Source organism: Branchiostoma lanceolatum, chromosome 16 (genome assembly GCF_035083965.1).
Source record: "Branchiostoma lanceolatum isolate klBraLanc5 chromosome 16, klBraLanc5.hap2, whole genome shotgun sequence".
NCBI lineage: Eukaryota > Metazoa > Chordata > Leptocardii > Amphioxiformes > Branchiostomatidae > Branchiostoma > Branchiostoma lanceolatum.
This window is the reverse complement of record NC_089737.1, coordinates 13,678,610-13,705,482: the sequence shown is the minus strand read 5'-3', so window position 1 is coordinate 13,705,482 and position 26,873 is coordinate 13,678,610. Positions and strand designations below refer to the sequence as shown.

General features: G+C 40.5%; 1 protein-coding gene across 1 annotated transcript; it reads left to right on the top strand.

Moving 5' to 3' along the window:
- Window positions 1-14,872: 14,872 nt before the first annotated feature.
- On the top strand, window positions 14,873-26,028 carry LOC136421689 (calcium-responsive transcription factor-like). Its single transcript, XM_066409167.1, has 12 exons — window positions 14,873-15,025; window positions 15,991-16,119; window positions 16,531-16,681; window positions 17,313-17,527; window positions 19,873-20,062; window positions 20,683-20,803; window positions 20,995-21,138; window positions 21,382-21,570; window positions 22,257-22,404; window positions 22,865-23,024; window positions 23,482-23,603; window positions 24,827-26,028. The coding sequence occupies exons 1-12, from the start codon at window positions 14,906-14,908 to the stop codon at window positions 25,193-25,195; spliced, it is 2,058 nt and encodes a 685-aa protein (XP_066265264.1). The 5' UTR covers window positions 14,873-14,905; the 3' UTR covers window positions 25,196-26,028.
- Window positions 26,029-26,873: the final 845 nt, after the last annotated feature.

The window sequence follows — 26,873 nt, the reverse complement described above, 5'->3', positions numbered from 1 at the left end:
ATGAGTTGGTGAAAGGTCGATGGACCCTTTGTAGGTCAAAGGCGCCTTAAAATATGCAACGTCTACGTTTTATTATTCTTGAGCGGGCTCTCCATCCATCTTGTTAGAAAGCTCTGTTAACATTTTGACTTGAAGTAGCGTCCCTGCGAATCCAAAGAGGACCACCAAAAGTCTTTGGAATGCTGACCACAAGGTCTTCTGTCAAGCTAGCAGAGTCAAGACGTCGTTTGGACAATTCAATCAATAACAAAGTACTAACCAATTTACCTGGAGAAAACGGACGGTTCTTGGAGCAAACTCAGTTAAGAACTTTTAAGTGAAAGATTGTCGAGACAATAAAGACATGTATAGCATGCAATTTCTTTGATTTATAAAAAAGCATTTGACATTTACCAGAATAATGGCAGGATGAAGGTCGAAAAAAGGTTTCCTATGGTCATAATTTGGTCAACTGATCTGGGTAAACCTGATATAAACTTGTATTTATTCGCAGCCTGTTGTACTCTATCTTGTCAGATAGGCTCATTTGACTCTTTATGACAAAATCGATGTGGGTAAGTCCTTGCAATTGCATGGTTTAACGTCAGTAACGTTTTCAGCCGGTTCCTTACCGTCATTTCCTCTTCTTAGCGAGGAGCATGGACTGCTGATTGCTTTCATTCTTGATGCCTTGCCGTTCTGAAGGCATTACAGAAAGTTCATGACCGCATTAACGGCAAGGTGTCTGACTGCAAACTTTTTTCTGATGGCTAGATCTAGAGCGGTAAACGACCCCACTGCTTTGGCATATACCGATCAGATTGTGTTGATCTAGAGGAAGTTCTAACCCCGCTTGGGCACGCGTGTGAGGGGCTGCATTCGTCCTTTTGGATGGGGACGTAAAGCCGGTGGCCCCGTGTGTATGGAACTTCAGGCGAGAGCCTCAGGTGCTTCAAACAAGCACCGTGTTTATGGAGAGCCTCAGCTAGAGCACGTTTGAGAACCCACTACACTTACCGACAAAAACAGGGTTCCATTCTTGTATTAGTGGATCAAATAAATGTGTCCATATATGCAGCTTGTACCTTTCCGTACAAACCTGGTACCATGGTGTGTTACGACATGAGACGGTTTACTGGCTACGTAAACGAACAAACAAACAAACAAACAAACAAACAAACAAACAAACAAGCCTCCACACGTCAAAGAGCCCAAAACGCTTATCGAGAACTTCGTGAAGTATAGCACATGCACGTTTCATGACGGCAGATCTAGAGCACTTGGATGCAGAACAAGCGACTCGTATAAGTCAGTCAATGTTGTTAAATGTTGGCAAAAACTATAACGAAGAGCCATGGTATACTTTATGCATCTTTCCTATCTAAGATCACTGGTAACGTTACTCACTAACTTATGCCTACTGTCAATCTTTGGGTAACGTAGTATCGGTCCAGAAAATCTGTTAACGTACGTTCGACATTGCTTGACTGTTTTGTTTTTTTAAAGATTTATGCACAGTTTGAACAGTTCCGGACAGTTATCTTCTGAGTTGTGAATAAAATCAATAGGAAAACAGTGGTAGAATGATTGCAGACGCAGATAAACGGACCACAAAAAAATCGCCTTAGGGTCAGGAAACGTCTCCGGAATGTAAATCACACGACACTATCAGGTTGGGAGGAACAGTGGTAAATCGTCGGGACGTTTTTCCCACGGGTTTCTGTCTACATGCAGTATATCAGCTCTCTGTGCAACACAGTCTGCATACGCAAGTATCTTCAAAAGGAAACAAAGACGAAGGGAAAGTACTAGTAAAACCAGTGACGTGGTCTACAATCCAGTAAACATGTCTCAGTGAAAGAAACAACCCAAGTTCACAAATGGATCATCAAATTAACTGTGCACAATATTGAAACGTCTTCGGACTGTAAATCACAGAACACTTTTTTCCAACGGGTTTCTGTCAAGATGCATTATATCAGCTCAAGCTCTCTGCATGCAACACAGTGTGCATACGCAAGTATCTTTAAAAGAACGCAAAGGCGAAAGAAAACTTTTTTACTTCGCTTTTGGACAGACAAGGACGACGTGGCACTGCACTCATTTCAACAGTGCCACGTAACGTTACAGAGAACAATATACCAATTTCCACAATTGGCCATGGGTGGAGTGAGGAAAGTCATGTAAAGTACCTTTCCCAAGGACACGACATCGGTGACTTCAGGGGATTCGAAGCCAGGGTTCTGGGCCGAACTCACTGCCGTTACGCCCCACGACCCCACGAAAGAAGACTTGAAACCAGTGATGTGGTCTGCAATCCAGTAAACATGTTATAGTGAAAGAATTAACCCAAATTTACACATGGATCATCAAATTAACTGTGAACAATTTTGAGACTGCATTGGTGAGTAACTACCTAGAATACATAATCGTGACGTTTCAATTCGTCAGCGAAGCCCTGTTGTCAATTATTGCATGTGCTTTCAAAAATAGCCCTTGTTAGCGAAGCATTCGAATGCTTTATGCTCCCGAAAAGCCAATTTGGAGACGTTGTCATTAAATCATGTTCCGAACAATCAATGCAAAAAAACGGGGTTCAAACGAGGTAACGTTAAGCTGTTATCGGTAATTGTCAAACTGTAAAACGAAGTTTATGGCTTTAAACCAAACTTTTACCGTAGTTTCCCCAATCTTTATGTAGTTCGTAAAATACACTGCTAATTACTCATCTTGCTAGATTGGACAATTAAAGATGAATAATCAAAATTTGACCAAACTTATACCGTAATTTTGCCGACCTTTATCCAGTTCGTAAAACATACTGCTAATTACTCATCTAGATGGATTGGGCAATTAAAAAGGAATAATAAAGATTCCTTAATGTTGAACTGGAAAAAAATGTTTTGAGTATTCTAGAAGCGTCTACCTGCCACACCAAAATTAGCACTTTTGCAATAACAAAAATTACGTCAGCACTAACCTGACGTCTATTGACAGAACCTTTCTATTTATTTGTCTACAATGCAATATAGCTTATCATCATTTACAAATGCATATTTCCTCTGATGACCATTGATCTACGACGTTCAAGGTTGGAGTGGGACAAGGCCGAAATTGGGGGGTTGCATTGAGAAATTAAATAACCTTAACTATACGTTTCCCCAAAAATAGTTACTCAAGCAACTGGACAACATTTGAGTAACTATTTTTGGTACATGGTGTATCTTATTACCTGGATGTCTAACCTTCATCAACGTAGCCTTAAGTTTGTCTTATGGCAAATCCTAGACGGCAACTTGCTTGATCATCATTACATTTGCATATTTCTTCTGATGACCATTGATCTACGACGTTCAAGGTTGGAGTGGGGCAAGGACGAATTTGGGAGGATACATTGAGAAATTAAATAGCCTTAATTATACGTTTCCCCAAAAATAGTCACTCAAGCAACTGGACAAAATTTGAGTAACTATTTTTGGCGTATCTTATTACCTGGATGTCTAACCTTCATTAACGTAGCCTTAAGTTTGTCTTATGCCAAATCCTAGACGGCAACATAGCCTGATCATCAATTACATCTGTATATTTCCTTTGATACTCAATGATCTGAGAAAGTCAAGGTTGGATTGGGGCAAGGCCGAAATTGGGGGGGTTGCTTGGAAAATTAAGTAGCCTTAAGTTCCTTTTATGCCAAATCCTAGACGGCCTTGTCATCATTCCAATGTAGACTAGACAGATGAATTGGGGGTAAATGAGTGCGTAGCGTCCCTCCTTTGTACCAAAAATAGATGAATAGGCTTGCCTTGCTATCAATGAGGGGCGAAAAGGCAGTTGGCGTGTAAAATCATGATTTGCCGTTAAGTTTTAAGTTTGTTTTATGCCAAATCCTAGAAGGTCTTGTCCTCATTTCAGTGTAGACAAGTCGGATAAATTGGGCGTAAATGAGTGTGTAGCGTCCCTACTTTGTACCAAAAATAGATGAATAGGCTTGCCTTGCTATCAATGAGGGGCGAAAAGGCAGTTGGCGTGGAAAATTATGATTTGCCGTTAAGTTTAAAGTTTGTTTTATGCCTAGAAGGCCTTGTCTCATTTCAGTGAAGACTGGTCAGAAAAATTGGGGGTAAATGAGTGGGTAGTGACCCTCCTTGGTACCAAAAATAAATAAATAGCCTTGCCTTGCTATCCATACATATCAACATGGGTCGAGTGAAGGCAGTTCGGGTGGAAAATTATGATTTGCCGTTAAGTCAGAAAGCTGCCCTGTTGATGGATCGAAGAGGCCCCTGGCTGGAGCTGCCAGTAATATCTTTATGATATCATAGCTTTTGTGACTTGGGAGTACTCTTCGCGGTCTTTCAGCGTGAATGTTGTCTTGAGCATTGACGCGCGTTGCATCGTTAAACGCTAAGGTTATCACAGAAATGTGCACTGAGGGCGTTTTATTGTATCAGAAGGGGTGCCTTAGGCCCGTCACGCATTTAGGACCTGTCATTGACTTTGCTCACGACCACTCCCAAGTCGGCGCTGGGTTAATAGGGAGTTGCCTGGAATCCATCCTATTCTAGCTCCATGTCACTCCTCTGATCGCATCTCAGAAGAAATTATGTTATTTCCTGATTTTGCTACTACATGTACTCTATACAAACATTTAACTGTCCCTGGATACCGTCGTTACTTACTTTAACTTGCAGTTCCGGATCATTAGACGATGTAGTGGACAGAACTTGATACAATACCCCGGAATATTCGACAAATCATTCATTGTTTTTGCAACTGAGTGAATTGGTGTTTTGGTATTCTATACAATTTCCGGAAAAATACAATAACAAGGTATGCAAATAACTGGCTTCCATGGATCCACTGACTACTGAATTTGTCAAAATTCATAGCCAGCTGACAACCTCGCTGACAAACTCCCAACCACAGATGACTTTGCTCACGACTAACTCCCAACCATGGTCTGGAGAAGTTCGGGAGGCAATGGTCTTTGTGTAACAAAGGCTTTTATGGCCGGTCACATCGAGTTTTGGGGGATAGTGGTGCATTTGTCGCACAAAATACAGCGGTCTTGTTACGAAAATGTTGCCTTAGATCAAGCCTGTCACCGGTTGATTCTTTCAAAGCCTGCTTGAAAATTCGTCGACATCAAAATCAAAAGACAGCCAACGAGAAATGTGACCGCGCCGCCAGATAAAGTTTCCTGCGGTTTCATAAAAATGAAAGCTTGTGAATGTCTAGAACATCATCCCACGTTACTACCATCATCTGCTGGCATATTTCACAACTTGAGCCTTCTTTCATTGCCCTTTTTGCATTATGGTGTCGAGAGCTTTGCTGCCTTCTGCATTCTAAAGTAGAGATTATCACAGAATGTCTGCCTGGGGCCAGTTTTACGACATCAGAAAAGAGGTGCCTAGAACAAATACGCACTTCACGATATCACCAAACTTGGATGGCTAAGCACGCCATCAATCATTTTCACAAGACACAGATGGGATATAATCCAGAACTTTGACGCAATAGGGTCCCTCGATAACTTTTGGAATGATCCTTTTTATTGCACGAAGTTGAAGCTGTTATGTCAGGGAGGAAGCTAGGAATGCCCAGAGGGACATAAAGTTATATTATCAAAGACGTCGAAGCCGGAAATAGTGGGCCCACATGTACCAAACTCATATCTATAAAGATGTATGATATTTAGGGGAATGAAATAGAAGCAGGTTGGATTATTTCCCAGAGCAATACACGGTTCCTTGACATTGTGAGGCTTTTATCGGACTAACAACGCTTTCTCAAGCCCCGGCCCTGTCTGGGATAGCCATTGAGGGGGGGGGGGGGGGAGGGGGGGGCTGATTCTGATTTTCACACCCCGCGCACGTAAAAGAACCCACCACAACTTTCGAAAAAGTGTAGGGGCATGCCCCGGTGTACTTGGTTCAAAACCTATAGTCCTATAACCGTACATGGGTTCGCCCTAAGTAATAGCCTCCGGCTAGTTGGCCAACCCTGGCATGTACATGCTGAACCAGTAGATAAGTAAATAAACATGGGAAATGTTCTCTAAAGCCGGGGGACGTGACCATAACCACGCCCATGGTCCGGAGAGGGCTGGGAGTTACTGTTACGGTCGTGAGCAAGGCCATCCCTACTTGGGAGTTGGCCTGCAAGGTTCCCTTCTAGTCTCCAAAAGTCGTCTGCGAAAGCCGACTATGCATTTTGAAAAATAAAAGTTCGGAAAGGTCACGGTCTGCTTGGATGCGAGCGAACTGGGGCCGACAAAGCCAAAGGATGGAATACAGGCCACTTCCGGCCCAGCACCGATCTTGGTTCGCTGAGTGTTCGGGAGCAAATAGCTATTATGGTCCTGAATGTGTGACAGCGGCTTATGATTAGGGAGTAGAAATATTCTCCGCCCGGCCATTTCAGTGATATGACTATGCATGTAAACGTTTCCATTCTATTATTAGAAATGCAATTAAGTGGCGATATTTTTGTAAAGGTTGCAAATTTGTACGTAACGTAATACCATTTTGTGAACCCAGGGCACTCTTTTCGGATTAGCTCCCCATTGTGATTTTTCCTGCAGTTTCAAGGATGAATTGACCCCCATAACTACATAAAAGCGGTTGAACCTCAGACTGTGGAAGAAGCATGATGGCCCGCGTATCAAGTTTGACCAAGCACCGTGACCGGGTCACCTCTACATTGAAATTGTATTTCAAACGATCTGTATACTCAGTGCGAGGTTATATAACCTCATTGACTTTTATTGTGTTGCTTCTGTGATAAAAACGATTTGAAACGTTCGCGTTATATTGACATTGATATCTATTTATATAAATGAGGTCACTTTAAGTATCTCGAAATATAGCCGCGGCGACTGTAGTGGGAAGACGTATTTGCTTGTATATTATACAGTGCCTTCCAAGTAAATACGTCTTCCCACTAGAGTCGCCGCGGCTACTCGAAATATAACTCGTATACTTCTATCTGAAAGGTTTTATATCATTACACACGCTGCCATATATACCAGTGTTATGCTTTGCTGTTTTTTGCAATAAAGCTATTTGTTATTCGTGTACATTGGTAGATTGGTTGATCACGTCATATTCTGTTTTCCAACGACCGTTCGGCAATATTCGTGCTCGTCCATCGTCCCGGATGACGTCATGTTCGGGTTTCCGACGACTGTTCGGCAACGTTCGGGTGTGCTGAATGTCCCGGATGTTCCGGCAGGGATCAGCCCAGGACGAGGCCGCGGCGTTTCCAAGTCGAGGTTTGCGACTCGTTTTGATTTCCCGCCTAGAAATTTGGGTTTTTGTCGTTTGGCAGGAGGTGGAAGGGACTCCAGGTCAATGGTGGCTGAAAAATTGTCTCAAATTCTTCATTTTGGACCAACATGGGCTGAAACCAACGCCAGGAAGTCTTCAGCTGTTTCAGACAAAATGGCTGACTTGCTTCAAGCTTCCGCTTCTCTGTCGAACGAGCCCAAAGTTTACGGGCACGGTTTACGTCACCGTGTTTATGTTCAGCATTTTGGTCAGAATAATTTCTGTGTCAACAATTTGCCTACTAGTATGTCATGTTTCTTGCTGCATGTTTGTTCTTTGTTGTACCTCGAATCCGTCTAGATTGTGTAAATTGCCATGACCTTCTAATCATAAATTCATATATGATCTTGTGGTGTGGGGAAGTGGGGAGGGGGGCAGGAAGTCTTTCCTCTTCTTTCCATAGATGGCCAAGGGGGTAGTGCAGACTTTTGATTTGATTTGATCAAGGAAGTTAATTTGTATAACTATAAGGCTACAGGAAAAGACAATTAAAGCTTGGAGCTATGACTGTCCAACTAGCTATACACAGCCAGAGGCAGCATGATAAAGGGCTATAGCCTTGTTAACTGTACAATTGATATACATTATATTTATTTATTTATTGTACAATATACTATACAATATACATTATATCGCAGTGACTTTTCTATATACATGTATTACACGATGTCCGGCCAACATGGGAATATTATCCAACACGCATGGAAAATTTGCGAGTGAAAAACTTTTGTAAGTTCTCAAATTGTCAAATGACTTAAATTTGTTACATGTGCAAACGTTTCACACGCAAGTTTTTCATGCGCAGAAAACTCATTCTTTCCTCCATGTTTCATGTGTTGCATCCAATCCCAGTGTTAAACCTAAACCATAACACACAAGTGTAAAGAAGAGCTTTGGGTCCTGCAGGAGAAAGATAACGCTTTATCACACCGAAGCTTCAAGAAATCCTCCTGTATGGTGATTGTTTGAATCTGAAGCCGTCTGCCAATGTGTCAGAAACTCACTGAACAGTAAGGCGTAACGGCATACGGAGCATCTCTAAGTTGAAGAAGGTCACAGCATCAGTGTTTACAATTCATCCCATGCGGGCAGGTGAAAGGCAATAATCATGAATTTGGGAGGGTGTTTGTAAATTTAGAGGCACGGGAAGCCGAATCCATATGTCCACACTCAACTCAGGCCACAAGGTCAGCTGCTGCTCGCGATAAGCAATGCAGAAATCAGCCGTTTCATCCGTCACAATCCTAACTTTTACCTCGCGCGAATACTGAAAAGTGCTGATGATCACCTTACAGTACTGGGGTCAGTTTTTGCTGCCTAGGAACTGTCAAAGGTGACGGGCATCTTTCTGTTATTTCTAGGGAATTCCATTAAGGTTATGGGACTAACTTTACCTTTTCCATTAGGGTTTTGGGCCTGAATATGCTCAATTCATCATCTGCCAGTACCAGTATGAATATAATGCTAGCAAGGACCCTGAGCGCTTATTGAGCCACACCTACACGTCCTTGTATACACCAGTATACAAAATGTACATCATACATGTATATATAAATATAAATACATACTTTAGTATAAACAACTTAAAACTTGTTTCAAATTTATATCCAGTTGCTCAAGAGTAACTGTCATTTGACGTAAAACTTGTTTGAATTCCATAAAATTTTTATGAATACTAAGGCACCCCTGAAATCCAGATCTCTTAGAGTTTGATTATTCTCGTTTGAAGGATTTGTAAATTCAGAGGCCTGGTTTTCTAGTACTTGGATTCCTAGCATGACCTGGCTTCGCTCAAGACTCATGTTTTATTGCATGAAATACCGCTACATATATTCAGGTTAGTGCAGGTAAAATTGAAGCTGTGCAGGTATTTCTGATGTGTAATTGCAGGGACTCATGATAGAACCAGCCCACGACACAAGGATGACATATCCATGCATGTACATGTACTTAGTCGTAAAACTACATGCACATGTATCTTTAATGAGTGCAGTTGTGGGAAAAAGTTTTAGCTGAATATTGAGCTTTACCCTACTCTTCAACTTTTAAACTTTAGTGGACTTTGGATTTCAGAGACCTTCACAATATTTCAAATTTACATACACAGTAGTGCCACTATAACTATATAGAATGAAATAAAAATAGTGGATCATCTGTATATGTAGAGGCTAAATCAACATGTATTTACATTATCTAAATATACCTTTCACTGATGTATTTATACTTATACTAATATAGTATAGGAAAATTCAGAATTATTGAATTAAAAGTTAACCTCAATTGCTTGTCTGGTTACATTGACCAGAAAATAGCATATAAAAATAAAGCCTGTTACTGTTAGACTATTGTCTGCCATTTCTTTACACCTTAATTAGTACATATAGGAAGCATGCCACTGGGCAATCTGGATTTGCATGTGATCCTAAGATATGATTATTATATTATACAACTTGGTTTTATCAAAGTGTATTGCTGACACTTTCTTTGTGTAAATTTAGCCAAACAACCTGTGTTTATTTGAAATTGCCTCTCTGGTTTGTATCTTTCCCATTGCAAAAATATCAGGGGAATGAAAGTCATTTTCTTGTCCATTTAAGGATTTGCCATTGACCTTGATATATGGTAACTGTACACAAGGATTTGGGTCCAACATTTGGTAAAAGCATTTAGCAACCTCTTACGCCAGAAAAGTTCATGATGCCTTGATCTAGAAAAATTACCTGGATTCAAAATTACATCAGAAGGTGACCCAAACATGCACACCTGTAAATCCCACAAGAATTTATCTCTTAACTGCTTTATGGTGGTCTGAACATTGAGTGATTGAGCAACCAAAGTGCTTTGTAGCCACCTGTCCTCAAGGTACGTTTTCAAGCACTTAGGCCATGCTGATTTGATAACATGGATGACGTCCTCTGGGGACCCCAGAACTGATGACCCTGCCAATATGAAAAAAGTTCGGCAAAAAAAAAGTTGCCTTCCTTATAAGGAAGGCAACTTTTTTTTTTGCCGAACTTTTTTACATGTATATCTACTTGGTAAGGGAGGTTGAACAAAATTATTGACACACACAGTACATCCCAAATAATAGATTCTTAATTTTCTTTCTTTCTCATCTTCTTTGACTTTGGAATGGACCTTGGTATTCTATGACATTAGCCATTCTCTGAGATGTTTTGTACAATTTTCAGCATATATTAGCTCATTTTGCAGCTGCTTTGTAGGATATAGTATGGTCCACAACTTTTTTTGGAGTCTACAAAAATTGATATGCGCTCAGATGTACATGTTCTCCATATAATCAAATGAACATCTTGAATTAAAAGCAACAAAACAAAAGGAGGCAAGATGACTGAAGCACGTTGATGTATGGTGCAAAGTACAAATTGAACCTGTGGGAATTCTCACATAGAAAAATAAGAACCAGCAGAGTGAATGCACCTTGAGTACAGGATTGTTCTCTTGAGATACTGATCATGAATGGCACTGACCCAAAGTGACCTTATTAGTTATACACACAACATTCCCTCTTAAGATCTCTTGATTCTAGGAATTATCCTCGATACTTAGTAATTCCACGAATTTTCTGTGAGCCAGGAATCCCGTGTAGGATTCCGTGTTCACTCAACATCAAATACAATACAGGGGTTTTTCTAGAAAAATTAAACAAGAGGGCACACACATGCGATGGAGCGAATTCTATGTATTTATGGATGAATCTATTGCTGAGTGAAGGCTGTATGCTGGATATTAAGCTAAAATCTGAATTCGACGATTTAGCTGATATACTACACTTGTACCAGTGCTTTTCCCAATGGACAAGTTTCAACCTCGGAGTACAGGACTGTTCTCCAGATAGACTGAATCACGCTGACCCAAAGTGACCGTACACACACAATATTCCCCCTTAAGATCTCTCGATTCTAGGAATTATCCTCATGCCAGTTATTCCATGAATTTTCGAATCCGTGAGCCAGGAATCCCATGTAGGATTCCGTGTTCACTCAACATCAAGTACAATAATTCCACTACTTACCTGGCACTACGCTTGTACCAGTACTTTTCCCAAGGGTTCACTTTAAAAGCGTCACCGAGAAAGTAGGCATGAATCATGAATGTATTATGAACCTTCAAATGGAGCCTTCTTAAAGGATCCCTATAGCTAAGTGGTACAAGTTTCATATTCTGTTCCAAATCACTGAGGATACAGCACGCACACACATTTTGTTAATTGAAATTGATTTTGTAGGTAAATTGTAGAGAGTTCGGAACCTGTAATTTGGTAGGCTTATTAGCTAGTATTACTATCACAGACCTATCGTATTACCATTAGCTAGTAGAATTACATGACATTGTGAATGAATTTCAGCAGTTTATACTATCACTGTAAACTTGATTCACATTAAAAGCCATAATGATTGTTGTGCTACATATCTCTGTACATTTGGTATTCCAATTAAATCGAGAATTCTGAAGCCAAAGAACAATGTTTGACCAATGTTCATTATCATACTGTAAAAATGTAAAATACTAGTACTGGCAGTGGGTACCATTCATGTTGAACTTCACAGTCTCACTGCAAACTTAGATCAGCACACTGTAAACAAGTGTTCTGTCTTTTTGTACTCTTAGTCTTACTATTGATGAAGTACTACATGTAACAGTAACTGTACAAAAAATTAATTCAATTGCAATCGTAACACTGTGAATGCCTCCTTTTTCGCCTACTACCAACGTTATTAACTCCCAGTGAACTTACAACAATTTATAGTAGATCATTATCTCCTCAGTAAAAATCATACATTTCTCTAACTTGGAATTTGCTCGAAGCCATACAAATGACTGTTATTTTAGTACTACCAGATTAGAGCATTATGTTACAGCATAATCTTGGCATGGCTCCCGGAAGACAATTTCACCAAATTGCTGATCGAGATTCTTGTAGTCTGCAATTTCTCACTCTGGTGATAGTATTATAGGAACATATATTATTGGGCTTAAGTACACTGAATAATCCTGGACACTAGCTTTCAAAGTTGCAGTCATCTTCAAGTAGAAAATCCAATGTTATAATAATAATAACTTTATTACACAACAATTGTACAAGGTACAAAGTAAAGTATGGCATCCACTGGTACATAGATAACATATAATTATATGTACATTGAGTACTCTTATCTTAATGTATTTTGAAATCATTTCAATTTTACTTGCTTGTTGAATCCATAATAATTGTTGTTAAAGTCAAGTAGAATTCTCTGAGTATATTTTCCTTGAATTTGAGAGCTCTACAATACATGGTGTTTAATAGAGCAAAATTCTTAAAAGTAGGCCCACACCAATTTAATGTCTTGGTTCATGGATTCGGTGCTTCATTATTTTTCTGATTTGAGATCACATACTGTAAAATGATGAAAACTTTGCGCTAGTTTAATGTTTGCGGGTTTTACGGTCACCTCTTCGATTTCACTGCAAACATAAAACCACCTTTTTATTGTAAATGCTTGTTCTGGCCCTTGTTTCAACTGCAAATTGAAAAACACTGGCAGTGCGTATATTCCATTTTCTTCCTAATTGGGAAATTAAATCCCCTCAAACTTAGGTACATCATTGGCTTCAGGATATAATTATGAATCAACCCAAAAATGCTTCTATTTTGGTACCAACAGCTGAAGAAAGTTTTTGTGACAGTTTTTCAATGTATCAAGGCATGAATGAACTGTACGTTTAAAAAAAGAAATAAAAAGTTCAAAACCTATTTTATGAAATCATAGAAATGTTAACCTGGTATTTTGACTCTGGCGCCCGTGGTACATGTAGCATTTGATTATTTTGAGAAATGACAGGATTAAGAATCTGTCTTTTTTTATTTTATTTCGCCTGCCAGGTACATTAATTTCCTGCAAAAATCCAAGAACCAGGAAATAAAATTGGTGTGTCCTTACAAGTTAGATGATAAACATCTTTGACATAAAATACTTTTGATGAATGGAAGAACAATTGGGTACTGAGGCAGAAGTGGTTATAAATTGTACCGTAATGTGGCGAGATTGGGGATCTGCTTGTCCTAAGGCTAAACGGAAATTGTTGCCACAGACTTTCCGAACGATCAATTTATCAAAAACAGCAGGCAAGACAAAGACAAATTGTTGCGGATGTACTGCAATTATTACAGTCATGCATGAATCTTAAGTTATGTGTCTGCCCTTCCTCTGCATTGAATGCCTAGAGTTGGATATTTATCTCCGTGAAAAATGGAGATATAGTTTTGTGTGTGTGTGTGTATGTGTGTGTGTGTGTGAGTGTGTGTGTCTGTGTGTGTGTGTGTGTGTGTGTGTGTGTGTGTGTGTCTACGTGCGTGTGTTTGTGTTTCCGGACTATTGTAGTCAGCATAACTCAAGAACCTCTGAATTGATTATGATGATATTTGGTATTTTGGTAGGTGTTGGGAAGACGAAAGTCAAGGTCGATTTTTTAGAAATGTTTCCTCACTAGCTCTGAAAAATCAATTTTTCTTCTATGTTTTGGCCATTCTCTTTTGATCAAGCACAATTCAACCTACATGTGTATACAAGGGGCTAATAGTGCTTTCATAAATTGACAGGCTCATTTTTTCATCAAATGAAACTGGGATTTGGTACAAATGTACATAAATGAACATATCTTCCATGGACTTCCAAAGGCGTGGTTAGGCCGAACCAATGTAATTTCTTGGTTAACGGATTTTTATTTTAGAAAAAAAAGAATTTTAGAAAAAAAAAATTATGAAAACAGAAGGCTGGCCCAGCCTTCTGTTTTCATGATTTTTTTTTTCTAAAATTTTATTTTTGGAAAATAAAAATTCGTTGACCAAGAAATTACATTGGTGTGGCCTTAGCTTGAAATCTATTCAGTCGCTCATGAAAATTTGAAGAACAAACTGAAGAACTATCGTTAGTCACTGACGAAAGACAGTGGATGCTGTCTGAAACGTCTGACTGTTTCAAAATTTTATCCAGTTGCTTGAGTAATTATTTTTGGCGTAACAAACTGAGATATTTCAGTTTCAAGAAGATATGTTTCTTTACATTTATGGCAACTAAATCCAACTCATTTGATGAAAAAATGAGCAAGTTTGTAAACCACTGCTAGTTTTTGACTGCCCTTTGTATAGTCACAACAACTGTATAAATATTTCATGGACGTATGACTATGAGATGTTCAATCTCTTGTTATTGTAGAGGAAACTAAGCTTAAATCACAAAGATGTCCTCAGAAGAAGAGCAGATGCAGGTTGTGCACCAAGCCATCACTGGAGTGACAGAAATTGTTTTAGTTGGGATCGTGTTACTGTAAATGCATTTAAGTTCGCGTGGTTTTCATTTCGCGCTAAGCCGAAAATGGAGTGTTTGCGGTGGTTTTAAGTTTCCGACAGCGCTATAGTCACATTCTCCTACAGTGTTGGACAAAAATGTTCTCCGTGGTTTTAAGTTTGCGGTGAAACGGTTGCCGCGAAAACCGCGAACATAAAATCACCACGAATATTTCTGCATGTACAGTAATATGATTGTACAATTTCTTGTTATTGCACAGGGCAGTAAGCTTAAGTCACAGAGATGTCCTCAGAAGAAGAACAGATGCAGGTTGTCCACCATGCCATCACAGGAGTGACAGAAATCGTGAGTGCAGCAGGCTCTACAGATGGCAGTGTGGCAACAGGGACTATATATCAGCAGGTACAAAGTAAAGTGGTTTAACTCACTGGACAATGTCTGATGAAACTTTTCTTAGTTTGACAGCTTTTGAGAACCTTTTAGTTTGTTCTGCTTTCTGTCTGTCAACTTTATTTGTTCAAATCATTAAGCATCAGCTATCATCCCTCCCTGCATTCATTTAATATCTATCCAATGCATGCACCCACCCTTCTATATCTACCCCATTCATTCATTCATTCATCCATCCAGCCATTCATCCATCCATTCATCCATCCACCAACACACACACACCCATCCGTCCATCCATCCATCCGTCCATCCTCCATCCATCCATCCATCCATCCATCCATCCATCCATTTATCTATCCATCCATCCATCCATCCATTTATCTATCCATCCATCCATCCATTTATCTATCCATCCATCCATCCATCCATCCATCCATCCATCCATCCATCCATCCATCCATCCATCCATCCATCCATCCATCACACACACACACACACACACACACACACACACACACACCCATCCATCCATCCATCACACACACACACACACACACACCCATCCATCCATCCATCACACACACACACACACACACACCCATCCATCCATCCATTTATCTATCCATTCATCAATCCATCCATACATATACATACATTACTCTCTGTAGTAGTCATTGTTGTTTAAGGTATATCAAATCAAACAAAGGTATATTTTTATCAGTTTGCTATTACACTTACAGTCAAACCTGCCCAAAATTTAGACTACTCAGGGGACAGTTGGTCACTATATACAGGATTCTTGATGCCTGTGTAAACGGGAAAAAGATCTAACTTAAAGGGACCACCAACAAAAGTAATTTGGCCAGGTGGCCCTTATATGTAGAGGTGGTCACTGGTACATTTGTAGGTTTGACTCTATTGCAAATGAATATGTTCTCTACAGTTGATATTTTATTTTTGTGTGTTGTTTGTTTCAGGATGACACAGACAGACCTGTAAGTGTGAGTCAGTCCAGTACCAGCCAGCCCATGGAAGTGGTGCAGATCATTCCTGTCAGTACAGAGGGCAACATGGGACAGATGACTGTCAGTGGGGCTGTCGCTCAGGTGGAAAACATTCAGTCTTATATAGTTATAATCCCTAAAATAATTTCATCAGATTGGAAGAACTTAGGACATTGGTGTTTCTTTTTCCAGTATTTCCCCCAGTAATTTTGATCAAAACTCCAGATTTCATTCATTGCAGATGTGATGTAAAGCTGAAGTTGCAAGAAATGACTTCAATTTGTGTCTGGAAAAGGCAAAATTCAACAGACCTTCCCCTCAAGGCATGCATCTTACATGCTTGGCACCCTCTCCTGCTCTATATTTCTCTGGGAGATCTCTGTCATGAAGTATTATCTATGCGTGCACAGCCATGTAGCCCTAGGGCTATAGAAACAGAGATGGGTACTGCCTTAGAGTTATACATCATATTGCATGGAAGGGTTAAAATTAACATTAACTTCTGTCTTTCAGATGATAGCACTTAACGGCAGTGATGGGTCACAGGGTCAGCTGTATCATGTGATCCCTGTCAGCCAATCAGCAGTCGGCCAGGCCCAGGCCCCTCACATGATCACCGTCAGCCAATCACACGACTCCCAAGAGAACACTCATGAGCACACAGGTATGCACAACTTGAGCACAAAAAGGGGAATTTTATTGATAAGTTTTACTACTTACTAGAACTGCATTAGTGACTAGCCCCATTTTGTACATCTTTGCACAACTGTGTGGCCCAAGGGCGGCAGAAACAGAGATAAGCACGAACCGATACATTGAAAAGCTGTGCCAACTCTCACAATGCAAAAATATGTAAAGACACGAAAGGTTGCTTTGTTATCAGAAAAGATATTGAAACCTGCTATTAGCCCCACCTGGTTGTAACATGATATTACAGAATTACTAATGTTAAAGAAAATAGAATTAAGATTTGATTAATTGTAGTTTGTAGTTGACCATACGAGAGTTTCTATACACCTTCAGTACTTTTTGGTGTGTCAATTAACTAATGAATTAAGCTTCAATCAGTCTCTTGTTTATCTCCATGAAAAATGGAGATATTGTTTTGGGTCTGTCTGTCTGTCTGTTTGTCTGTTTGTGTTTCTGCATCACTCCAGTCAGCATAACTCAAGAGCCTCTTGCAATTGATGGATTACAATGACATTTGGTATATGGGTGGGTGTTGTGAAGCCGAAATTCAAGGTCGATTTTGGGCCCCCTGGTATGTGACCTTGTTTGTATCTGTGACCTTCCAGATCCTGATGATCACCCTCAGTCTACAGAGATCATCCACGATCTAACCCAGGCCACCACCACACTGGAGAGACTTCCGCCCGACGGCATCGCTGCGGTCAGTCTAGAGAAGCTGTCGTCAGACGACGTAGCCACCATCACGCTGATGTCACCACCTCCTCAACAGGACCTTCCGGACGGGTGTCCCCCCTGGGCAGCTAGGTTACGTGGGGTGGAGGTAATGTCCTATGCTTATTTAAGTTATTGATGAGGGTCCTCCCATAAGCTCAACTGGTAGCAGCCTCACAGTTGAGCTCCTGGTTCTATTAGTAGTTGGTAACTGGGAGACACTGGTTTGAATCCGGGAAAAGGGCATACTGGTTGGAGCTGCATTCATCTTTTGCAAGGGACATAAAAGGGGTTTCCTGTGCTTGAAGAGGTTTCTTGGGCCTGTTAAAAGGACTACAACAGACTCATTACTTAAACGGTATAGCTGCGGTCAGTCTAGAAAAGCTATCGTCAGATGATGTCACCACCTCCTCAACAGGACCTTCCCGACGGGTGTTCCCCCTGGGCAGCTAGGTTGTGTGCATGGGGGTGGAGGTGTGTAGTACCTAAATATAAATTAAACACTAGGTACAGGTACAGGTACAGGTGCTGATAGAATACATACAGACATGTACCTGTACCTAAATTGTTTGACAAAGTAACCTGTGGTCTTCAATGATGACAGAAACACTTGATAAACAGTTAGTAGTATGTAAAAGCTATGGGAGAGAGTGAGTGTGTGTGAGTGAGTGAGTGAGTAAGAGTGAGTAAGAGTGAGTGAGTGAGAAAGTGAGTGAGTGAGTGAGTGAATGAGTGAGTGAATGAGTGAGTGAGTGAGTGACTACATAAAGAGTACTACTTTCCAAAAAAATAAACGGCTGCATGAACACATGATTATACTGTGACAGTAGAAATTCCCTTCTAGCCAGCAGAACTGATCTAAAACATTTACTTAGCGCCCTAAGCTTATCTAAGAATATGAAATGTGAGCATAGTTACCTGCAATGCACTCTTTAAAAGCTATCAATGCTGAAAGTACTTAACATGGCTCAGGTTGCTTGAAATTGACAGTAAAGCCCCCCAGTGGTGCCTGTCAGAAAGTGAAAACTGTCATAAACCAGCGACACTCAAACAGTAATCTTTCCTAACACCTGCTCATAGGAGTGTCTCCCTAGTGAGTGATAGTAACATGTGTGAAATATATGGTAATCAGGCTTTTAGCTAGGATTTATAGACAAGTCTTATACATGTAGGTGCAAAAATGGGGGGGGGGGGGATGCTGTGATGCGGGGGTTAGGTGTGTTCTAGTCTTATCGTACTTTTAGCAGACCATTTTAAGCCCAAAAAACTGCTGGTTCCCTCTCTGTCTCCCAATGGGCTCTATTGATTAACAATTTCCTGGTAGCTTTGCATGTCAATCAGTTTCCATGCTGTCCCAGTGTCTGGTAGGACTAAAAAGCAACAGTAACACTGTAACATCTATATGAAATTATCAGGGAAACAGGGGTCCTCTGTACGTCCAGCTGAAAAAGAGGGCGTCAACCTTCCTTGTTATTTTAGTATCATACCCAAAAGACGCATGGACGCATGCCTAGCTAAAGCCTGTGTGAAATGTATGGTAATCCAGGATTTGTCAAGGAATGAGCAATTCACTGCTGAGATGACGGCACGTTATGCAGATAGCTCGGTGAGCAGTGGATCATAAGTTGCAGAAAGTCTGTCTAAAGACTGTCTAAAGACTTTCTGCAACTTATTGCTTGGTGAGCAATGGATCATAAGTTGCAGAAAGTCTGTCTAAAGACTACTGTCTAAAGACTTTCTGCAATGTATGATCCACTGCTCACCGAGTCACATAATCTTTTTTTTTAATGCTATCTGCATAATGTGGTGTCATGTCAGCAGTGGATTGCTCATTCCTTGGCAAAGACTGGTGTCGTACAGTTAAAAATTTGGGTAAGTCCAATTTTTGTGTCGAAAATTACAGTTAAAACTTTTTCAGAATGATTTATACCAACACTGATGAACTTTCAAGCTAAGGTACCGGTAATCCAGGATGTTTTCAGGGAAAATACAATTAAACGTTGCAAGGGAAGGTACATATAGTTGTAGCAAAATGAGGGTTAGTTGCATTAGGACGATAAAAAAAGTAAAGTTGGCAGGAAAAGATTATAATGGAGCGACAATAAAAATTATGCATACATCTTTTTCCTGATTAAAATTTCCTATTGTATTCACATTAACCTTTACAATTCTGTCTAGTAAGTTTATACATATAGTTCTATCTAAAACAAAGGAAGAAAACCTACAAATTGAATATTACAACGTGACATAAAATTTGGTGTTGTGTTCCTAGGTTAGTAGTGAATCTGAACCATTTTTGTTCACAGGTTTCATATCCTTCTAAAGTTCTTGTTTAGTGTTAATGTAAGTACGTTGACTGATGAAGAGGATAGTGTTAATGTATTCACTGTCTTAGAAACTTTGATAACAATGCTGCAATTTTCAGCTTCTTTCTCTGTCTTTACCTTGATACAGAAAATCGGCGACTCTTTTCGCGGATGGGTTGAGAACGATGTAGAGCTTGACCTTCTCCTGACGTACCATAAACAGCAGACACAGAGCTTCTGGGGCACGCGACAGTCTCCAACACCAGGCAAACCCTCCACACGCCTCATGTGGAAGTCACAATATGTACCGTTTGATGGCATTCCATTTGTCAACATTGGTAAGTTTTCGGTGCAGTTTGTCTGGATGTTTGTGTGTGTGTGTGACTGTACGTCTGTTTTTGAACAGCATAACTCAAGAAGCTGTGGTTGGATCCGTATATTTGTTATGTGGGTAGGGGTTGAGAAAATGAAGGTGAAGTTTGATAATGGGTCTCCTAACTGCTTTCTACAGTACTGCAGCGGAAATTTTTATTTTAATATCTTGTATTCTGGACATGCTATGGTCCATATTTAAATAAATAGATAAATAGTTCTTGGGATATTGGGATAGAGAGTTTAAGAGAGTTTAAGGTGTAGTTTTTTTCCTCTAGTTCTTTATACATTTAAGCACGACATTTAGGATTTATATCTTTCAGGAAAGTTTTATTCCCGCTATCTTATCATTACCGGTGCAATAGCACAGTGGGAAGCCAAGTAACTTAAATGCATTCGGAGGTCAATCAGGTCATGTGTGTAAGGGTTCAGATTCTGGATAATACCATTACTTAAAATATATAAGAGTCTATGATTGATTTCTTCAGTTCTGAAGAAAGGTACATCATTATTTTAAGGCAAGAATCGACTCAAGACATGAAGTAGACTGGAATGATTGATTCTAGTTGTGCTATCTTTGTTCCAGGGAGCAGAGCTATAGTACAAGAATGCCAATTTGGACCCAGGAGAAAAGGAATCGTGGCCAAGAAAATAGGAGAGCAGGAGAGGAATGGAAAACAGGGCTTCAAGGCGACTTGTCCCGCAAGGTTTGGGAACTTCTTCAAGACCAACGTAGTTGAGGAGTACATTTGTGTATTGTATAATATTCTGTGTATTTCTGCCATGAAGATTTAAACAAATAAAAAAGGAAAGAAGGTATTTTTTTCTACCTTGTCAGGGACTGAACCAGATTAGTCTCCGGCTAAATTTTTTTCTATATTTCGCTTTTTTTCCCCAGAATCTATATCAAGAAGGTGCGTAAGTTTCCGCAGTTCAAAGTTCAGCTGAGACACGGCATGGACCGTAAGGCTCTGAGGCAGGCGCAGGAGAGAGCATTCCGCTCGCTGAAGGAGTCTGGACTGGAGCACGGAGGCGAGGAGAGGTAAGGAAATGTTTCTTTTGTTATTTTGGTTCCAAAATTCTCATTTTAACTCATGATTTTCCATATTAGGGAACAATTTCAGTTATTTTGATACATCACTTCAGGTGCAAAACCAGCTTGTTTTTCTAGGTGGCGGCGCTTGACCTGCATTGTACTCTGTATGATTTGAGTTTGGCACTGGTAGATGTGACAAGATACTTGTACAAGACCTGGTTTGACTTTATTATACCAATTCTTTTACAGACAGTATGTACAGCTGCCCACTCCAGAGGCTCACCAGTTCCATGACGAGATTCAGGACCACGTTCTCGCAGACTTCTCCGTGTGCAACATGGAAGCCTCGTCACGACTTCACCCGCGCGTCTCCTCTAAGATCCGGGAACTGGTCGCGTCTGGTATGAATGAAGTGTACCAAGTCAGGAAAGCAGTAAGGTAGGCAACAAGGGCTATTGTGGTCCGTTTTGGTGACTCCACACAGTAGACAGGTTATCACTATAGGCAGGATCCTTAACGCTTAGGTCAATGAGAAAAATTACACTGGTCACAGGTTTGATTTCTGCCTAGACGTTGTTCTTGGTGTAAAAATTATCTGGAAAGGTGGTGGAAAGAGAGGGATATAGGCTCCGTCTTCTTATACTGTGCTTGAGACACAGTGGATTGACAGCCCACTGCCTCTTTACAGTCTCAAATTGGCAATGGGACTGCCTTTACCTACCTTTTTATGGTATGGCCTGTGATACAGAACAATGTCATTAGATGAAACCTAACAGTAAGACATGTCTGTGAATAGTTTCATCAGGTTGGTAAGTCACTGAATAAAAAGACCCTTTCAAAAAAGTCTTTTTATTCAGTAAGACGTGTCTTCTCTTTTGTAACTGGTTGAACAAGGTCCCTGTAATTACATGACTTTTCGGGACTATGTGTCCTTTTACAGGAAGTTTGTGGAAAAGGAGTTGTTTGGGGGGAGTGACATGGTGCCTGAGCGACACAACCTGTCATGTTGGATAGTTTGGACTAGCAGGTTGTTCTGGAATTGCTGGGGCTTTTTGGACATGCTATGGTCATGTCTCTCCATTTAACTTTTGTTAAATTTACCAGGTGACTTCTGTTTTCTACAGGAAGTTTGTGGAGAAGGAGTTGTTCGGTGGGAGCGACATGGTGCCCGAGCGACACAACCTGTCGTACTTCCCGACGGTGAACGACATCCAGAACCACGTGCACCTGGCGCAGATGGCCATCGAGCGCGGAGAACTCGCTGTCACTACGGTAACTGCTGAGCTAATGTTACCAGTTATGGGCACTGCGTAATCCAGATGTGAGATGTGGGAGGGTGTCAGCTTTTAAAGGATGTTTTCAGATTGACAATTTTGTCACTTTGGGAAATGATACATCCTTTAGAAAACACCCTTTAAAAGCTGACACCTTTAAAAGCTCATTGGCGAGTTTGTTTTGCCAGATTTAGTCGTGAAGGAAACTTAAAAAGCGATTTGCCGGGTCATGGCTGATTCAAATCTGGGTTTCAAAGAGGTTGATTGGTCGGGGTGAAAAATTGGTATTGGAAGGAGAGGGATGGGCTCTACCTTCCAATACCATGCCCTAGACACAGCAGATTCAAAGCACTTCGCCTACGACCTTAAGAAAAGGCTCAGTACAGTATGGGACTACCTTTACCTTACCTTTACCTCTACATGTATACAAGATTGCTTATCCCTGTGTGTTATTTCAGGTGTCTGCTCCAGACACCAGTTTAGAGACGGCGGCAGCGCAGCACTTACAGAGTCAGCTGTGGCCGGTGGGGTGTCAGCCCCCAGGGTGTGGGGAGGGGGACGCAGACGGACCTCACACTCAGACAGTCACCGTCACACTTACAACCAACCATGGCAGAGGTACAGCTATCTATATACGTACCAAAAATTATGACAATGTTTTTTTACTTCCTTCGATTTCTCTTTCAAAGCTCTAAAAGACTCAAATCGGCCACTTAAGTTTCAAAAAGCTGCTTGGGGGCCCAGTTGGCTTTATGAACTGAATCCTTGAACAAACTCTGAAACAATATCTGGATTCTTTTCTCTAATGAATTGAAAGTGATTAATTGCCCCCTGTTGATCATTTTGAAAACTGCAGCAAAATTGATTCAGTGTACAGTTTTGCACCTTCGAGTTTAAAATTTCTTCAAATGAGGATAGTGACCTATTTGTTTGTTTGAATCCGTAAGGTATGTTAAGGCTCTTGTTATATCATTATCAAGAGAGGTTTGCTGCATGTTTATGTTTTTGTTTCTGATAAAAAGGGTGAAGTCTGCCATCCCTGATAGCCGTGTTTTCCTCCCTGTTATTCTCCCAGAACATGTGGTATCCCAGGTAGAGACGACCATGAGTGACGGCACAACTCTTGTTAGCGACTCTCTCACACCAGAAACAGCCCAACTCCTGTCAGCTCTCAACCCCAAAATATTCCAAACACAGGTAATCTTTACAACGCACCCTCGTAAACCAGGACCGCCTATCGCTCGATGTTACATGGCGAGCGTAAGCGGCCCTGGTAAAATGGACCGCTGCATATGGTTATAGCTACGTCACCTGCTTCCCCTCATCGGAAGCAGCGCGCAAAGAACGCTTGGAAGCTATCAACCAATCAGGTTACGTGTTACATCGTTGCTTTGGTTACCCAAAACAAATGTCAGCCGATAGTTGTTTTGGATAACCAAAGCAACGATGTAACACGTAACCTGATTGGTTGATAGCTTCCCAGCGTTCTTTGCGCACTGCTTCCGATGAGGGGAAGCAGGTGACGTAGCTATAACCATATACAGCGGTCCATTTTACCAGGGCCGCTTACGCTCGCCATGTAACATCGAGCGATAGGCGGTCCTGGTTTACGAGGGTGTTACAACGTTGTTATTGTTGTGTTGCATGCAATATCATGTGTAGTCTAGGGTTATTGATCCTACATCTACCTCTGGAACTAGAGTTCAGGAGTTTAAATCCCGACTGTTGTATGATATTGTTTTATATTCATATACCGTAAAATTCCTATTTACGTACGCACCCCTCCTAACGTACGCACCCCAGATTTGGGGATGATTGCGGGCCTGACTCAGTGAGTTGAAACGTTCAGGGGGAAAACCCTCCTAACGTACGCACCCCCTCTCCAGCATTTCGGTGGATAGTTAAGAGGTTGACATGATCATCCTTCCGATGATGTTTACCGACTTAAAGGGTTACTGAGAAAATGTTTCTGGGTACAACATGTCAAACAATTTAAATATATGTATCATTTATTCTACATATACCGTACTCTCAAGCTGATATGAGATTTTTACGAGGAGGAACCCCTCCTAACGTACGCACCCCGACTTTGGCGTCGGCCTGGAGCACCTGCTTGCGACTTGAAAAGTTTAAAAAGTGCGTACGTAAATAGGGATTTTACGGTAGTTTATCATAAGGTACATGACTGTTGTGTAGAGAAGACAATTAATAAAAGACATTTTCAAGCTTTAGTGTTCAAAGTTCCAAAGTATTGGTAATGTAACATGCTGAGTGGCACCCATAGAGGCTGCTACAGGTATATCAGGTATGCTGATTTACATGTAAGTGTGTAAGACTGTACCATTTTCAAAAGGGGGCTCTGTTGCAACAACATTTCGCTAAAACCTTTTTTTTTAATAATCTACAACTTTTGTATGCAGAGTGAAGATGAAATGGCCAGAAAGGAGTCGGAAACAACAACCCAAGTTAATGTCGACGGAGCAAAGGGCTACGACCAACAAATCGGCCAATCACAACTCCTGATACAGGACAAAATATCCGAACAGTTCTGCACCAATCAGACGACTCATACCATCCCACTTACGGTGACCAATGAGCACGTAGAACAGACCCTGCCCTCACAATTCTTGACCAATAGCAGCACAGTTGCCACAGCAACCACAAACTTGCTACCAACAGAAGAAACTATGACAAACATTTCAGATTTGGAAGATACTGTTAAAGTGGAGACTCAAGAGCAGACAAGTGAACAAGAGAACCCACAACCGGAAGAAGGAAAACTTTTGTAAATGATGAAGCTTTCTCTTTTTGCTGCGTCAATGTGTTGGTGTAACTGTTGGGTTGTCTGGTCTAGAACACAGAGGTCCTGGGATTGAATCCTCTGACATGTCACTGATGTTGTGCCCTTGGGAAAGGCACTTGACACAACTTTCCTCACTCCACCCAGGTGTAAAAATGGGTACCTGACTTCGGTTGGGAAGGTAAAAGGCGGTTAAAGGAGAGAGATGGGCTCCGCCTTGCAATACCGTGCCCTAGACACCGTGGATAACAACCCAAGTTGCGCCTACAGCCTCATTAAGGTTATGGGAATACCTACATGTACCTTAATTTTTTTTTCACCTGTTTTGATAGAAAAGTTTGTATCATGGAGGAATTAATTTTTAAAATGAAAGCTTGATATATGTGAGTTTGATTAAAAATCTATGAACTATTGTAAGTCAAACAAAGCTGTATTATACATGTAAACATACATGCTAGTCACCAAGAAAATGCTATTTATTTATTGTGTAATTTACTATTCGCCATTGAAGACTCAAGCTCAATTTTTTCGAGTGTACTTTATCTGTCTTATTCACATTTCTTCCTCAAGTATGATGAAATCGATTGATGAAAAATTTTACACTTTACTAGTATGTACAATGTTACTGTTGTTAGTGGAGCTTTGTTCTTTGGATAGATGAGTTGGCTTGTATAATTGATTTGCTTATGAATTAATTTTGTCGCCAATGTCAAAAGAATAAGAAAATAAAATTGGATAGTATTTCGAAATGAATATGATTGTTAAAATGTTTATCTTTTATTTTACATTCTAGAAGTGCTAAAATAAAATCATTGGAGAATAGTTGTGTCCTTGTATACATTTTCTGAAAACAACAACAACAACAACATATCAGATTGTTGGGTTTTCTACATAACAGTGTCATCATACCCACAAGAAAGATGTCCTTGTCCCAACCTAGTTTGCTGTTCTCGGGAATTGTCTGTTTCTGGAAATGTTACATAAACATCGTCTGAAATGTAGTCATCGTCGGATGCCCTGTCCTCTGTTGTTGCTCTGCTTGCACCATGAGCTCTCCTCACTTTCTTATCATTGTCATAATGTCCTTCTTGTATATTACATGAATTGTCATTTTTTTGGTTATCGCACTTGTTTCTTGTTCTATTGGTGAGGTGACCAAACCTCCTGTGTTTGTCATTGTCAAAATGTGCAACGTTTTGGATACCGGCCTTGGAGACTTCATTCGTTGATAGAACAGATTCATTGTTGCCTGGGATTGTCTCGTATCCATGGTAACGCAAATCGTGATTTTCATATTGACCTTCCATTGCTGAGTTTGAAGAGGAATATTGGCTTGCATTTTTATGTCGTTCTTCCGGAGCTGTGCCTATATCAGAGTTCTGGTCATCATTTTCATAAAACTGGTCATCATTTTCATAAAACTGGTCATCATTTTCATAAAACTGGTCATCATTTTCATAAAACTGGTCATCATTTTCATAACAATGTGCTCTCGTAGTTTGTCCCGTACCAGAAAACTGGTCATCATCATTATAATACCCTTCTCTACTTCTGCCTGTACCAGAGAACTGGTCATCATTTTCGTAAAACTGGTCATTATTTTCATAATGTCCTTCTCCATCTTTGTGCTCATCCGAACACTGATCATTATTTTCACAAGGTCTTTC

Bases quoted from the DNA above. Each gene is read 5' to 3' on its own strand.
- LOC136421689 (XM_066409167.1), top strand. From the start codon at position 14,906: ATGTCCTCAGAAGAAGAACAGATGCAGGTTGTCCACCATGCCATCACA. The intron at 20,063-20,682 runs GTAAGTTTTCGG...TCTTTGTTCCAG, and splicing joins CATTCCATTTGTCAACATTG to GGAGCAGAGCTATAGTACAA. The intron at 22,405-22,864 runs GTAACTGCTGAG...GTGTTATTTCAG, and splicing joins GAGAACTCGCTGTCACTACG to GTGTCTGCTCCAGACACCAG.